This window comes from Mytilus trossulus, chromosome 10, assembly GCF_036588685.1.
Source record: "Mytilus trossulus isolate FHL-02 chromosome 10, PNRI_Mtr1.1.1.hap1, whole genome shotgun sequence".
NCBI classification, from domain to species: domain Eukaryota; kingdom Metazoa; phylum Mollusca; class Bivalvia; order Mytilida; family Mytilidae; genus Mytilus; species Mytilus trossulus.
In genome coordinates, this window is record NC_086382.1 from 21,974,205 (window position 1) to 21,989,439 (window position 15,235).

The window sequence follows — 15,235 nt, forward strand, 5'->3', positions numbered from 1 at the left end:
GTCTAAGATAACCCCATACATGTACTAGGAGGGGGAAAACATTGACAAGTAGTTTTTAGACAAACTTGGAAAAATAACAAAATGTTTCCCCTGGAAACACAAAAAAACGTTTCCATTGGAAACACACAAAAAAAATGACCCCAACCCCTTAAATAATATTGTGAAATGTTCATAGTTCATAACTTCATATCTAATAAAGATATTCAAACATGAGGACAAAATGTTTGGAAAATTGTCCTGACGGACAGAATGACAAACTAGTGATCACTAGTGAATGCAAACTTGTTTGACATAAACAATGTTTCCCCTACTATATACTAGAATCATTAAGAAAATAATTATTCATTCTATGAAAAATGAATATGACCCCTTTTCTTAGAATTTAAACATTATTAATAAATTATCCGTGATTTTTGTTACGTAATGTAACCAGTATTCAGTGTCTGCGAAAATAGACGTACGTTGCACTATTTTGTGCGTATGGATTTAAAATCTTTTAAAATTACATTGTTTCCCGGGGAAATTGTTTCCCAGGGAAATAAATTGACGAGAACTTTAGTCAGCTGCGATTGAAATGCCATCTATCACAGGGGACATAATTCAGTTGCTCTATCCAATAACCGTGATATCTTTTAGAAAAGATCGACAACAAAGTACCGATTTAGTTTTTGACAAGTGGATTTCTTCTCAGTCTTAAACACAGTGAAACAATTGGGGATGTTATCTAACATGAACACACACATGCCTATTTTATTTATACTTTCTTTTTAAAGAACATCGATTATTTATACTTTCTATATAATAATTGTGGTATATATGTTTCTGATACAAAATAACTTCTTTTTGGCACATCACATTGCAAATGACAAAGAAATAAAATATGCTGACTTTGAGGTCATGAAGGAATCTTTTCGAATTGGAAGAGATTTTTTCAACCTTGTCATATTAGGCTTTTGAAGTAGATCCATAATAAAGAACAAAATTATTTCATTCTGAATAAAGTTGAATTTCAAGGCAAAGTTTGGCCTATAGTGAACTTAGGAGCCGGTAATTCAGTGGTTGTCGTTTAAATTGTGTTACATATTTGTTTTTCATTCATTTTTTTATATATAAATAAGGCCGTTAGTTTTCTCGTTTAGATTGTTTTATATTGTCATCATGGGGCCTTTTATAGCTGACTATGTGGTATGGACTTTGCTCATTGTTGAAGGCCGTACGGTGACCTATAGATGTTAATTTCTGTGTTATGTTGGTCCCTTGTGGAGAGTTGTCTCATTGGCATTCATACCACATCTTCTTTTTTTATATTTAGTACTTTAATGCATCAATAAATTAACAAATGTTATGACCACAATTAAATCAACTACCGAGCCTAACACATAGAAAATATCAAAATGAAAATAAAATATAATGACTTATTGTGCACGTGTCCAATGCTTATATGTATTGATTGATACTCAATGGTAACAATTGATAAAATTCGGCACCAAAACAAGAAGGTTAACTAACAGTAGTATCTGTGAGTCAACTATCACATCATGAAATATTTTATGATAATTATATACGTTATGGATTCGTAATAGACATAAAACAAAGGACTTAATTAATTTAGTATATATGCCCATGCCTTGTTTCAATAGTTTAAAAAAAATGTGATGGTCTACTTTGAATAAGGTAGGTTTTCACTGCAGTATGAGCGTAATTTCAGAATACATAAATTGATTCAAAATTTTAGCGCGGAGTGACGTACATTTGCATATTAGGGTCTTGTTATAAAGAGCTCGCGTTAAATTTTTTAAAATGCACGACTTGCATGGCCAACATTTGTAAAAAGATTGATTTATGGTCTTGGAATGAATAATTTGTGGAATAATAAGTGGTTGTTGAATGTTGATAGCTCATAATTTCCTCTGAGAAGACGCTGTTTGTTTGATCAGACTGACCAAGTGTTACATTTTTTTATTAGATTCTTCAGTGTAGATTATATAAGAATATAGTTTGCAATTTTATTTACAGAAATGCGCACAATCCTGTACTTTTTGGTATATGTATAACAAGGCGGACGCGTTTGTCTTCACATAACCTTTGTACATATTGAAAATGTGCTGACTTTGAAGCCTGGAATTTATTTTTATGGAGAGATTTGATTTTCCTAATAGTAAGGCTTTTTAAATAGACCCACGTTAGAACCAAATCATGGCAATTTTGATATTTTATGGTAACTTGAATTGAAATTCAAGGTCATTTTTGTCCAAAAGTAAACGCTGTCCTTTATAAGCTCTTTTATCAACATCACTGTAAATCTTGGGATATCAATTCCCGTTTGTAATATGGTAGCTACACATACAACCAAAACTTCAAAACCAAATTTGTATGTCTATTATAGAATTTAGTAAACAATTAATTAAGTAAATTACATTTACGAAATCCAGCCCTTGTGAGTCGTTTGCTTTCTGCATTTTGTCTCTTTTATACTTCGATAAATGGTAAATTTCAGCACAGTATATATCATGTATATAATGGAACTAAGTGTCTACCGATGTTCGCTAATTCAAACATAAGCTGGTTCTCGGCTAACTTATACACTTTGTTCAAGTGTAGCGTAGTGCAAGCGAATTCCGATTTAGTTCACACATTGACAGAGCGAGGTCTAAATTTATATGTTGTTGCTGCGCATGCCATCTCATGTACATATGAAAGATTGTGACGTTACGTGTACAAAAGAAAACAAAGAACTTCGAACTCAACAAAATGCTGACTGAAATCTGAAAATATTTTAGATATTGAACAGGAAGGTTTCAGACATTTTAGATCTACAACTAATGCACTATTAAATTTAACACAGTCTATACTGGATGGATTTAATTTAGATAATTTTACGTTAGCAGTTCTCATTGATTTTGAAAAGGCTTATGACAGTGTCTGGAGGGAGGGTCTATTGGTGAAACTACACCAATATGGGATTAAAGGCAAAACCTGGAAATGGATACAGGCATTTCTAGATGAAAGGTACTCCAGATGTATAGTAAACAAACATGAAGGACAATGGTGTAGGACTGAAACTGGTCTCCCACAAGGGTCAGTTATTTCACCAATACTTTTTAATATCTTTGTAATTGACCTTTTTGAAAAAGTAAAGGCTGGAAAATGCAAATTTGCCGATGACAGTACCTTTTGGAATACTGGTAACAATCTAGAGGAAATAAGATTAAAAACTCAAGACGAATTAAACACAATCATGAATTGGAGCAAAAAATGGAGAATAAATATTAATGCAAATAAAACAGAATACTGCATTTTTTCAAGAAATAAAAAGCATCCAGGAACAGTACACCTTGTGTTAGGAAACCAACCAGTTAAATACAACCATAATCCCAAATTATTAGGAGTTACATTGGATGAAAAACTTACCTTTAGTGAACATATCAACATCATAGAAAAAAAAGCTGGAAAATCACTAGGAATTTTAAGAGAAATAAAAGGAATTGGTAACATAAAAACAAAATTTCTCATTCAAGTCTACAACAGTATTATAGGTTCAATTTTTCTCTACGCAAGCTGTATTTGGCAAACAGGAAAAGAAGAACACTTAAAAAAATTAAATACCATCCAAAGAAAGGGTTTATCTATTTGTCTTGGAGTTTCTGCAACAGCCAGTTTGGAAGTATTACAAGTTATGGCAGGAGTATTGCCATTAGATCTTAGAAGAGAAGAAATGGCTATTAGAGATATTGCACGACTAAATTCATATTCAACCAAAATCCCTATCAGAAACAAAATAGATGAATGGAAAAACAAAGAAACAGTGGACAAGTTCATATCACCTTTAGGCTTAATGTTGCAACAAGCAGAAAACATGAGAGAAGAAACAAATATTAGTATTGATGACATAGAGCCAGAATATCAATTTCAAGGTTTACAAGCTTCAAAATCTCCACCAGAATATTGGCGTACTCTTGGTTCCTCAAAAAATAGAACAAAAGAACAAGAAATCTCAGGAAAAAATTTAATCGTAAACAAACTTAACACAGTATCTCCATCAACAGTTGTTGCTTTTACAGACGGTTCTTGCCAATCCAACCCAGGACCTTGTGGAGCAGGTGCAATTGTAATTTTCCAAAATAAAGAAATTGAACTGAAACAACCCGTTTCAAAAAGGGGTTCAATTCTTTTGGCAGAGCTTGTTGCAATAAAATTGGTATTAGATTATGTTAGCAGAATTGAAAATAAAACAATTATAGAAGAAGTAAAAATATTTTCGGACAGTCAGTCAGCCATAGGAATTTTAACTTTAAATTGGAAAATCGTAAATCACAGATCCACTTCACATGAAATTATCTCACTTATAAAATCAATACAAAAACATCATGGTATAAAAATTAATTTTGATTGGACCCCAGGACATGCAGATGTTAGAGGAAATGAAATAGCTGATAAACTAGCTAAAGAGGCAGCCAAAGAAGCAAATCAAATTCCAAAAGAAGCTCATATCACAGTAACTAAACAAGATATTAAAACAGCAGCAAGAATTTTAGTAAATAAAAAGTGGCAATACAGATGGGATAACAGTGATACAGGAAGATTTTATTACAATTTTCATCAGACTGTCAGCAATAAATCAACATTTAATTATCCAGATCATAAAACAGCAAAAATTATTAGAAATTTAAGATCCGGATATTATTTAAAAAATTACCTAAACAAAATCAATCAAAATATTGACCCCAAGTGTGATTGTGGTCAATTAGAAACTGTGGAACATTATTTATTATTTTGTGAAAACTATGAAGAGGCAAGACAAAAACTTATACATGAGATATACTTTAACACAGGATCGTTGCATATTGATTTGGAACTTTTATTGTCAATGGAAAAAAACGACAGTGTATCCGTCTCTAATGAAGTACTAATGCGTTTGTTGGGTGACTTTATTTGCGAGTCGCGCCGTTTTGATTAATGAAATATTTTTTTTTTTTTATTTTTAAATTTTTTTTTCCCTTAATTAATAAATGTATATATTTTTAAATTTTGTCAAATGATGTTAAGCGTAGTTGCCACCTAAAATTATATATTTTAAAGTACAAGTGAGTGGTTTACCAGAGTGATATATATACACGCGAGATTTCAAAAATTACAAGGGAGACAATCCAGTGTCAACAGCGACACCTACAGAATACAGAATATGACTTGCAATATTTTAACTTATAACTTATGAAACACATTGGTAGTTTTAGGTCCATAAAATGAATGTTGATAACAATCAAGTAAGAGTTTTAATTATATTCGTGGTAAAGTATAAATTAAATTAACAACAATTAGTTCATATTCGAGTTTGAGTTGACAAAAAAGTGACATAAATTTGAGTGCCAGTTCGAGTACGAACTAGAGTCTTGTATGGAGTTAAACTTTTTTAGTCTTGAGGGATAAAGTGTCATTCTCTGCATAACATGTATTGTATTTTTTTTAATTACAGGCTTTCAAGATACAAGGTAGTCTGAACACATTGCTGTATACATTGTTTCTTAGTAATGACCTGCGAGATTTCTTTTATTTTGCAGCACTGTTCACTATTATGTATGCTGTTTGGAACATTTCCATGGACATCTAGTATTTTTAAAGTTCTCGCTTTGATTGTCACATGCGTGGTGCTACATGTATTGTGGAAAAGAAGAAAAACAGGTAAAAATATTTATTTGTTTTTTATTCACCGGTTCCTTTTCCCTTTTTAGTTTATAGATTTTTAACCGGATTTTTGTGACAAAAATGTCGGTTATTGATTTGGGAATGCTCGGCGGGCGGTCGGGCGGCCGGTCGGGCGGTCGGGCGGGCGGCAATCAAATGTTGTCCGTGCATTAACTCATGAACCGTTCAACCAAAGCTTTTAAAATTTTAATATGTTGTTACAGACAACTTAATGAAGGTCAAGTTCAATAATGTTCTTTCCGACAAAGATAAATCTATGCGTTTGAATTATTTTGCTTAACTTGTGTAATACCATCTAAAGGGTTACGATCCACCCTTGGCTAGCGAAGTTGGTGTAATACTTACTTTCCTGTATTTTCCTTCTGATACAGTTGTATATGCGTATGAATTGTTTTGCGTAACTTGTGAAGTACATACTTGCCTGTATGTTCTTTCTGACAAAGTTAAATCTATGCGCAGGAATTATTTTGCTTAACTTGTGTAATACGTACTTTCCTGTATTTTCGTTCTAATACAGTTATCTATGCGTAGGAATTATTTTGCTTAACTTGTAAAGTATGTACTTTCCTATTTGTTCTGTCTGACAAAGTTAAATCTATGCGTAGGAATTATTTTGCTTAAATTTTGTAGCACTTACTTTCCTATATGTTCTTTCACACAAAGTTATATCTATGCGTAGGAATTATTTGGCTTAACTTGTGTAGTACGTACTTTCCTATTTGTTCTTTCTGACAAAGTAAAATCTATGCGTAGGAATTATTTTGCTTAAATTTTGTAGCACGTACTTTCCTATATGTTCTTTCAGACAAAGTTTTATCTATGCGAAGGAACTATTTTGTTTGACATTTGTTTTAGTTTTTTGTATGTTCTTTCTTATTGAGGCCTGGGAACAGTATATCCGCAATATTTATGTTCCTGTTGAGCCGTAAGTGGTTCTTAACATTATACAGGATATGCTCCCGGTAAGTTGATATGTATTGAGAGGTATAGGGGGAGGGTTGAGATCTCACAAACATGTTTAACCCCGCCGCATTTTTGCGCCTGTCCCAAGTCAGGAGCCTCTGGCCTTTGTTAGTCTTGTATTTTTTAAATTTTAGTTCCTTGTGTACAATTTGGAAATTAGTATGGCGTTCATTATCACTGAACTAGTATATATTTGTTTAGGGGCCAGCTGAAGGACGCCTCCGGGTGCGGGAATTTCTCGCTACATTGAAGACCTGTTGGTGACCTTCTGCTGTTGTGTTTTTTTTATTTTGGTCGGGTTGTTGTCTCTTTGACACATTCCCCATTTCCATTCTCAATTTTATTCAACATAAACAGGTTAGACTCAGGTTACTTGGAAAAGCACATTTTGCATCCTACATTCTACATATTTTTTTGTTTTATTTAATTGTAGTACGTCAATGGGATGTGTTAATCTTCTATGAACCCCTGGAGGATCCATGGGAAGAACTTGTAGGAAATCCATTTGATAATCAAAAAGCTGTGGTAAGTTTATTAACAATTTTATCATTAATACATAAGTTCTCATGCCAATTTGACAAAAGAAATATTACATTTTTTTTCACCGAACAGTCAGAAAAGGATAATAAACAAATATAGACCAGTACTGTTCTAATACATATTTATTTATTTTTTTCCTGTATATAATAAAATACAGTAGTTAGAAACGTGTTTTACCAGATTCGTTGCTAGAAGCCGTCTCAAACTTATTATAAAGTGAAGATACCAGCTTTTGACCCGTTCTGAATGTCTCACTTTGACTTAATTAGACATGTTTGAGATGACGAAAATCAATAAATGCATCGCTTTATTTGCTTTTTGTACAGATAAACATTACACTGAGCACAATAAATAAAACTTAACACTCGACAAAACACCGAACACTAGACACTAAACATTAAACTTGACACTGTAAAACACTTAAAATTACACTGAACACTCGACATAAAACTTTATTTTCGACTTACACTGAACACTCGACATTACACTGAACACTAGACATTAAACTTAACACTCGACATTACTTTGAACACAAGCTAATGATTTAACATTCGACATTACACAGAACACTAGACATTATACTTAATACTTGACAGTTATCAAAGACTTATGCGTGACACTTAACACTAGGTATTACACTAGGCATTTAACTGGACATTATAAATTGTACTCAAAATTTGAGATTACACTGTACTTTGGACATTATATATACTTAATTCTAGACATTTCACTTAAAACTAGCCACCTGACTTTTGAGCATTGTTTTGCTTTTTAGCACTTGTTTCTTTTTAAAAAATTTCTGGTATATTTTAATATATCTTCTTTTTTATGTTTTCAGATCGACAACGAAACGACAATGATGACAAAGAAAGCTGACTTTTATGTTCAACATTATTCATATTTCTGATAATAAAGTTTACGTTATTTGACTACCTTCATAATGTTTTAATTTTCGTATTAATAACACGAGATGAGCGATACACGCCAATAGACAGTAATCCAATTATAAGAAATACTGACAGAAAAAATATTTGGGGCAACATACAGTCACCGATGCAAAAAACTTCGAATCGCCCTTGGTCTGTAAAAAGTTGTGAATAACTTTAACAGATACAAGCAAAGTTCTACCATTCGCTTATAAATAACTGTCGCACCCGCAAAGTGGAAAGGGATTAATATAAGTTGCAAAACTTGTTTCCCAATCCACTATAAATAAATGTGTTTAAACTAAAACTAACTGTATCCAGAATGTTTGACTTAGATGCAGAAGATTAATTCACCTATGTTCATTCGTAATTCTACAATCTGTCGATATTTATATTTTGCCATTGCACAAGGTCATGTTTTTCTCAGACTGATAGTATTTTTCTCTATCACTGATAGTGAAATCTTTACACTAAACCCATTGGATGTTAGATGTGTCACTGACTGATATTTTAGTCTTAGATACAATCATTTTCTTCATTGCTTTTAGCTTATAACTAGCTGTTAGTGACTCGTTAGTGACTGTGAATACTCTCAGATCTATTCTTAATGGTTTTTTGTTGTTGTTATAGAGATGAGAAATGGATACATATCCTGTCACGTCCGGATATTTTTTTGTTTGATGATTTTCTGCTTTGTATCGATCTAATGAGTTAAGCCATTTTCGACTGATTTGTATAGCTTGTTCTTATGTTGTGCTGTTTTACCACTTTCCTAGGTTAGGATAGAGTCAATATTTCTCAAATATGTTGAACCCCGCCACAAGTTTGTCTGTGTCTGTCCCAAGTCAGGAGCCTGTATTTCAGTGGTTGTAGTTGGTTTATGTCTGTCATATTTGTTTTTCGTAAATTGTTTTGTTAAGACTTATGCTGTAAGTTAACTCAAATGAATTGTTTCATATATTTTATGACGATGTCGCATTTAACAGCCGACTATACGGTATGGGTTATTCTCATTGTTGAAATTCGCTTACGTTTACCTTAAGTTCCTCACACCTACTTCATTTGATCTTTGGTGAATAGTTGTCTCATTGGCAATCATACCACATATTCTTAATTTGATTTAAGTTATTAACAATTAAAAAATGAATTTCGTTGTGAAAAGTTAAAAAAAATAATTGACCCTACTAGATGATACTCTCGAACAAACATTTATCAATCCTTTAAAAAAAAGTGAATGTAATTGATTGCAGCTTAGACTTGTGTACACATGAACCGCAACGTCCGTCTACATCGATATCGTTGCGCATGCCGTTGGTTGTCTTTACGGGAGAATTGTGACGTTACGTAAAACCATTAGCTACCACTATCGCTCAAGCCTTGACGAAAAGTGGAAGAAGCATTTGTTTACTAATCGTTGTATACCATTCGCTAGTATGGCTGTTATTTTGTTAGTTAGTCTTGTTACTATGTTCCTCGTTCAACCGTGGTCTGTAGATAATCCTACTGTAGAACTGTAAGTATCACTTAATTAGCCTTTTTTTTTTTATCATAGTAAAAGCTGTCTGGATTTAGAATAGTATTATAGTTAGATGAATTTACAATTAAAAAACTTTTAGATACCATCATAAGTTGATAAACTGAAAAAAAATCACAGTATGCTATCATTTTTATAGAGATGAATTAAAATTCAATGATAGGAATGAAATCCCCTAAAATATACGATTATTATCAATGCAAGTTATTACATTTGATGTTGGTTACTTATCAAGAAGAGGAAAAACAATTCATTTTTTTCCAAAATGTTTTAACTTTTCAAGCAAATACGAGAAATTTTGAAAACGATATAACTGATTAGAACACTTGTGTTGTAATTAGGTATTCATATACCAAGTAATTTTTAACTTTCGCTGAGTTACTTTTGAATCAGTTGTTAAAGCACTACACCTGCATTGTCATTGTTATAACTTCTCTTGTCACCAAATTAAACAAAATGAGAATGTATTTATGGGCGATATCTTTTTGCGCCAAAAAGTAACTCCTTTGCGCCACAACTTAATTGCGCCAATACTTCTTTTGCGCCACCTAATTTTCAAAACTATAGGTATCATTTGCGCCAATAAAATAATCCTCTAACTGCGCCAATTTTATTTATTTTTATGTAACAACTAAATGATTGACTAGATACCATCAGCAAAAAATTCCTCTGACATTGTAGACAGAAAATAGCCTCGCATCCTGATAAAATTATCCCGCTTTGTGGATCGTTACACAATACAAAGTCATCATCTTTGTTTGTAACAACACCAATATCTTCCAATATTCTGAAATTGACGCATTTTTCTTTTCTCAATATACATAAACTGAGGCACATGTTTTAATTTTTTTTCTTCTAAATTTTCTTCTTCAATTTTGAAGATCTCTGAATTTATTTTTTTGAAGGTGCCCTTTATGGGCGATATCTTTTTGCGCCAAAAAGTAACTCCTTTGCGCCACAACTTAATTGCGCCAATACTTCTTTTGCGCCACCTTATTTTCAAAACTATAGGTATCATTTGCGCCAATAAAATAATCCTCTAACTGCGCCAATTTTATTCATTTTTATGTAACAACTAAATGATTGACTAGATACCATCAGCAAAAAATTCCTCTGACATTGTAGACAGAAAATAGCCTCGCATCCTGATAAAATTGTCCCGCTTTGTGGATCGTTACACAATACAAAGTCATCATCTTTGTTTGTAACAACACCAATATCTTCCAATATTCTGAAATTGACGCATTTTTCTTCTCTCAATATACATAAACTGAGGCACATGTTTTAATTTTTTTTCTTCTAAATTTTCTTCTTCAATTTTGAAGATCTCTGAATTTATTTTTTTGAAGGTAGCTCTGAAAACATATAATGGTTGCTTTTCTTATGCTCGCAGATCTCAAAACTTGACGTTCTAATTTCTGGAGACTGATAATGAAATAATTATATTTCTTTTTACAAATGAAAATGTGGTATTGCATACTGCCAACATCTGCTGTGAAAATAACGAAAACGTATTTTATACTCGTGATAGTTGACTTGTATTTGTATTATAATTTTAAGAAAAAATGTTTTATAGTCTCTTAAAACTCTTTATAGAGTGGCTCTTGTTGTAATCTTGTGTTTTAAAAAGCTGTATATTTTATATGTAACAAGTGGCGAGACTTTCATAAAGTATGTGACTGTCTTGTATTGATATAGGTAAAACATGTACAGGTATGATATAGGTAATAAATATTAACAGGTAAATGTGGCGCAATTTCATTTCATTTCTTGGCGCAATTAATACCATCAAAATAAAAGAGAGTGGCGCAATTGATACCTTTTCAAACCTGCAATTGGCGCAAATTGATTCTGCCCGTATTTATACATATATGTCTAGCCACTAAAGTTAAACAGTCAATGTTGATCATGAACACATAAATAACGATCCGAATAACTAAAAGCAGCCTTGAAAACTTAGTTAGAAACACGATATATATATATAATATATATATTTTTTTTTTTATTTCAGAAAAGAACTAGAATTTGTATTTGATCCTACTGAATTGGAATTTAGTGATCCTGAGGTAAAAAAAAATCATTGAAAAATACTGGTCAAGCTTATAAAAACTCAGAGTTATTACGACACGTTTACTTGTCGAAACTTTTCATCTCGAAAACATAGAGGTGAACAATCAAGATCGAGTTCAGTAAAGCCTGAATTTAAGTCTAAGTTATTCTCCAGATAGAGTCCCATGTCTTTTTCTCGACTTCAAGAAAAACAAAAATATTGATTTAAAACTAGAGGTACAGTTTGCTTGAAAACCATTGACCTCAGTCCTGTAAAGAGTAAAATAGAAAAAAATACCGAAATTCGAGGGACAATTCAAACAGAAAATCCGTAATCTAATTGAAAAATCAAAATCCCAAACACATCAAACGAATGGATAATAATAATCCTGACATGGTACAGACATTTTCTTTGTAGAAAATTGTGAACTAAACCTGGTTTTATCGCTAGTTAAACCTCTGACTTGTATGACAGTCGCATGAATGTGTGAATAAAACAAACTGACATAAAAGGTAAAAAGTGAACAATAGGGTACAGCGGTCGACATTGTGTTATAATCGTAATCACTAATATTTTCCTTTTTTTGCGTTGTAGGATTCTCCAAGGTTTGGAATTGTATCATGGAATCAATTTTATAAAGTTTCCATGGTTTTCGTGTTAATCGTTTGTGCTGTGCTCTGGCTATTATGGGGAAGATGCAATGATGGTAAATATATATTGATATAACATTTTGATAATTTCATCGCATGTATTTAAGTTTGCAATGATTATATTGAGAAAAAATGTGACGGTACCTTACACCAGCTGCAATGAAATAAAATGTCTGAAATTTTGAACCTTGGTAAATCTAATAAATGTTGTGCTAGCTAGTTTGTAAACTTTTATGAGGTGACATGAAACACTATAAATCATAAAATAATACCAAAATTGTTGCTCTATAGCTCAACCTTTCCACATTATCTCTTATTCAGAATTCCAGGATAGTTTTGACCATAGTACCAACAATATTGAAGACCTAGATATTGAAGGTATGTTATTTAAGATTTAAAGGATTTTTTTAATAGCGTATAAAAGCGTTGGCTGAAGCATATAGCACATTTTGTATGAAACACGGATTCCTTAAGCGCTCCATAATAAACATACGATCAAAGCTTTTATATCCCCATTAAATCTTATATAATTGATAAAAACAGAGCATTATATTCGTACAATTACATTTGTATGTTAAACCACAAAATTGGGAGTTATATACGTAAAGCTTTTTGTTTATTATTTTCTTTTTTGTATTTTTTTATGGAAATCAAATATGATAAAGCAGATAAAGTGCCTGGCAATTGTTGTTTGTCAATTAAAATAACGGACTCCAAAGAAACAAACATATAAAGGAATGAGATAATGATAATAATGAAGAAAATATCATGCTTTCGAATACAATAAGAATCTCGACATATCAATTAATAGTAAGCAGGTATGAAGAAAGAGAACATAGAAAAATAATTCAATATGCTTATATAATCAACTGTATGTTAATTTATAAGTTTTCTTATTTGCTTAAATTTTATATTTATATTTTTAGAGTTAGAGGGATATGTAACAAGCTTCTTTTACCTCAATGAAGAAAACTGGGACGACATTATGAGAAATATTCAGATGCTTATAAAAGGCTATGGTAGGTTTAATTAAAAATAAGTTTTAAATATAGGGATATAATTTCAACATTAATTAATATCCCTGGATGTATCACCGTAAACCTACCAAGATCAAGAACAACATATAACAAATCACAATAACTGGTCTATTCTCAGATCATCCGTCCCTGTTTTTCCAATGGCAGTCCAATATTCCCTTCATCTGCGTTAATGAACAAACTTGTACTCGTCCTGAATATACTTGAAACTATTGCCACTGAACGTTAGGCAAGTAGTGATCAATCAACCAAAACTAATGTTTTGCGAAACTTAACTCTCATAAAAGGAACTTTTTCCTAAACTTAAATTTGATTAAAAATCTATCAGTTTAACCAAAAGAAATTTATCATCTGTGATAACACATTGTGAATACTGATTTTTTTTTGTTGCATTTTATTTCTGCGTTTTGATGTATATTTGACATTGAATATCTTTTTTGTTTTTACTCTTTCAGATCAATGACGAAGATGGCTATATATGACAGTGATGATTTTCATCTTTTTTCTTTTTTCTTTTTTCTTTTTTCTTCTTTGTGTATTTGTTTTTTATGATTTGATAATAAACTCTGTATCACTTGATTAGGTCTTGAACTTTTTCATGCCAAGGTAAAATGATATCAGACTCGGACTTCTCTTGAATTTAATCTTAAATGTGCGTATTGTTATGCGTATTGTTATGCCTTTACTTTTCTACATTGGCTAGAGGTATACGGGGAGGGTTAAGCTCTCATAAACATAATATTTAACCCCGACGCATTTTTGCGCCTGTCCCAAGACAGAAGCATCTGGTCTTTGTAAGTCTTGTAACGTTTTATTTAATTTGAGTTTCTTGTGTACAATTTGGAAATTAGTATGGCGTTCATTATCACTGAACTAGTATATATTTGTTTAGAGGCCAGTTGAAGGACGCCTCCGGGTGCGGGAATTTCTCGTTACATTGAAGACCTGTTGGTGACCTTCTGCTGTTGATTTTTTTCTATGGTCGGGTTGTTGTCTCTTTGATACATTCCCCATTTCTATTCTCAATTTTATATGAATTAAAAATCAATAATATCTATGCACGCGCATGCGGAAGAATATCTCAAGAATGTTCGCAATCTCAAGGAACGATAACTCTTCATGAATGATTAAACATTTTTGTACTTGCACTGCACTATCATTAATATATTATTTGATATCGGTTGAGAATAAGATTTTCTTATTGGATTAAAAAGGGGTCACATGACTTTCATTAATCATCAGTAATAAATTCCATCGGTCATTAAGAGAACAAAACGGACCAGAAAACCGGTCGTTAACGAACTTTAACATGCTAATGACCGGTGGGGCGTGGTTTCAGTCTGATAATGATTAGGGGCGTGGTTTCCGTCTGATAATGATTGGGGGCGTGGTTTCCGTCTGATAATGACAGTTGGGGCGTGGTTTCTCTGTTAATGACCGGTAGGGGCGTGGTTTCTCTGTTTAGAGAGATGTACCTTTTATAAAACATGTTCCTGTTTTCAAAATTACATTAAAATTAAGTTGTTGAATTGTTTATTATATTGTTTCGTTAATTATAAAATTAAAGATAACTTGGTTAAGTATTTATATATTGAAAAGTTGCACTAAAATGAATGGCAGTATTACTACGACTGGTCTTCACTCTTTGTCATAGAAATCGTACAACGTCTCGAGTTCGTTTAGGCGTTTTGAATTTATGAGAATTTTCCAAAATATGGTTTCTCAATGAAATAAAAATATTAGTTCTTGAAAAACTGTTCATTATCGTGATACATGGACTGCCCGCAGGACAGCAGTATTGACTGCGACAGCGATAATGTCCTGTGGGCAGT

The 15,235-nt window shown here is 32.1% G+C and overlaps 3 protein-coding genes across 3 annotated transcripts in view; 2 read left to right on the forward strand and 1 right to left on the reverse strand.

Moving 5' to 3' along the window:
* The window catches only part of LOC134686080 (uncharacterized), a 379,196-nt gene that overhangs the window by 100,662 nt on the left and 263,299 nt on the right, over positions 1–15,235 (reverse strand). The gene's annotated exons all lie outside the window — the stretch shown is intronic.
* Positions 2,692–8,135, forward strand: LOC134686076 (uncharacterized). The gene is made up of 5 exons (XM_063545763.1): positions 2,692–2,755; positions 5,184–5,264; positions 5,559–5,679; positions 7,100–7,191; positions 8,045–8,135. Exons 2-5 carry the CDS (start codon positions 5,244–5,246, stop codon positions 8,111–8,113), a joined length of 303 nt encoding a protein of 100 aa, XP_063401833.1. The 5' UTR covers positions 2,692–2,755; positions 5,184–5,243; the 3' UTR covers positions 8,114–8,135.
* On the forward strand, positions 9,438–13,898 carry LOC134686075 (uncharacterized). The gene is made up of 6 exons (XM_063545762.1): positions 9,438–9,645; positions 11,678–11,732; positions 12,311–12,422; positions 12,688–12,744; positions 13,293–13,385; positions 13,859–13,898. Exons 1-6 carry the CDS (start codon positions 9,566–9,568, stop codon positions 13,864–13,866), a joined length of 405 nt encoding a protein of 134 aa, XP_063401832.1. The 5' UTR covers positions 9,438–9,565; the 3' UTR covers positions 13,867–13,898.

Excerpts from the sequence above, each read along its gene's own strand:
- LOC134686076 (XM_063545763.1), top strand. The coding sequence starts at position 5,244 with ATGAATGTTGATAACAATCAA. Across the intron at positions 5,680-7,099 it reads GTGGAAAAGAAGAAAAACAG|TACGTCAATGGGATGTGTTA; the intron begins GTAAAAATATTT and ends ATTTAATTGTAG. Across the intron at positions 7,192-8,044 it reads TTGATAATCAAAAAGCTGTG|ATCGACAACGAAACGACAAT; the intron begins GTAAGTTTATTA and ends TTATGTTTTCAG.
- LOC134686075 (XM_063545762.1), top strand. The coding sequence starts at position 9,566 with ATGGCTGTTATTTTGTTAGTTAGTCTTGTTACTATGTTCCTCGTTCAA. Across the intron at positions 12,423-12,687 it reads ATGGGGAAGATGCAATGATG|AATTCCAGGATAGTTTTGAC; the intron begins GTAAATATATAT and ends TCTCTTATTCAG. Across the intron at positions 12,745-13,292 it reads TGAAGACCTAGATATTGAAG|AGTTAGAGGGATATGTAACA; the intron begins GTATGTTATTTA and ends TTATATTTTTAG.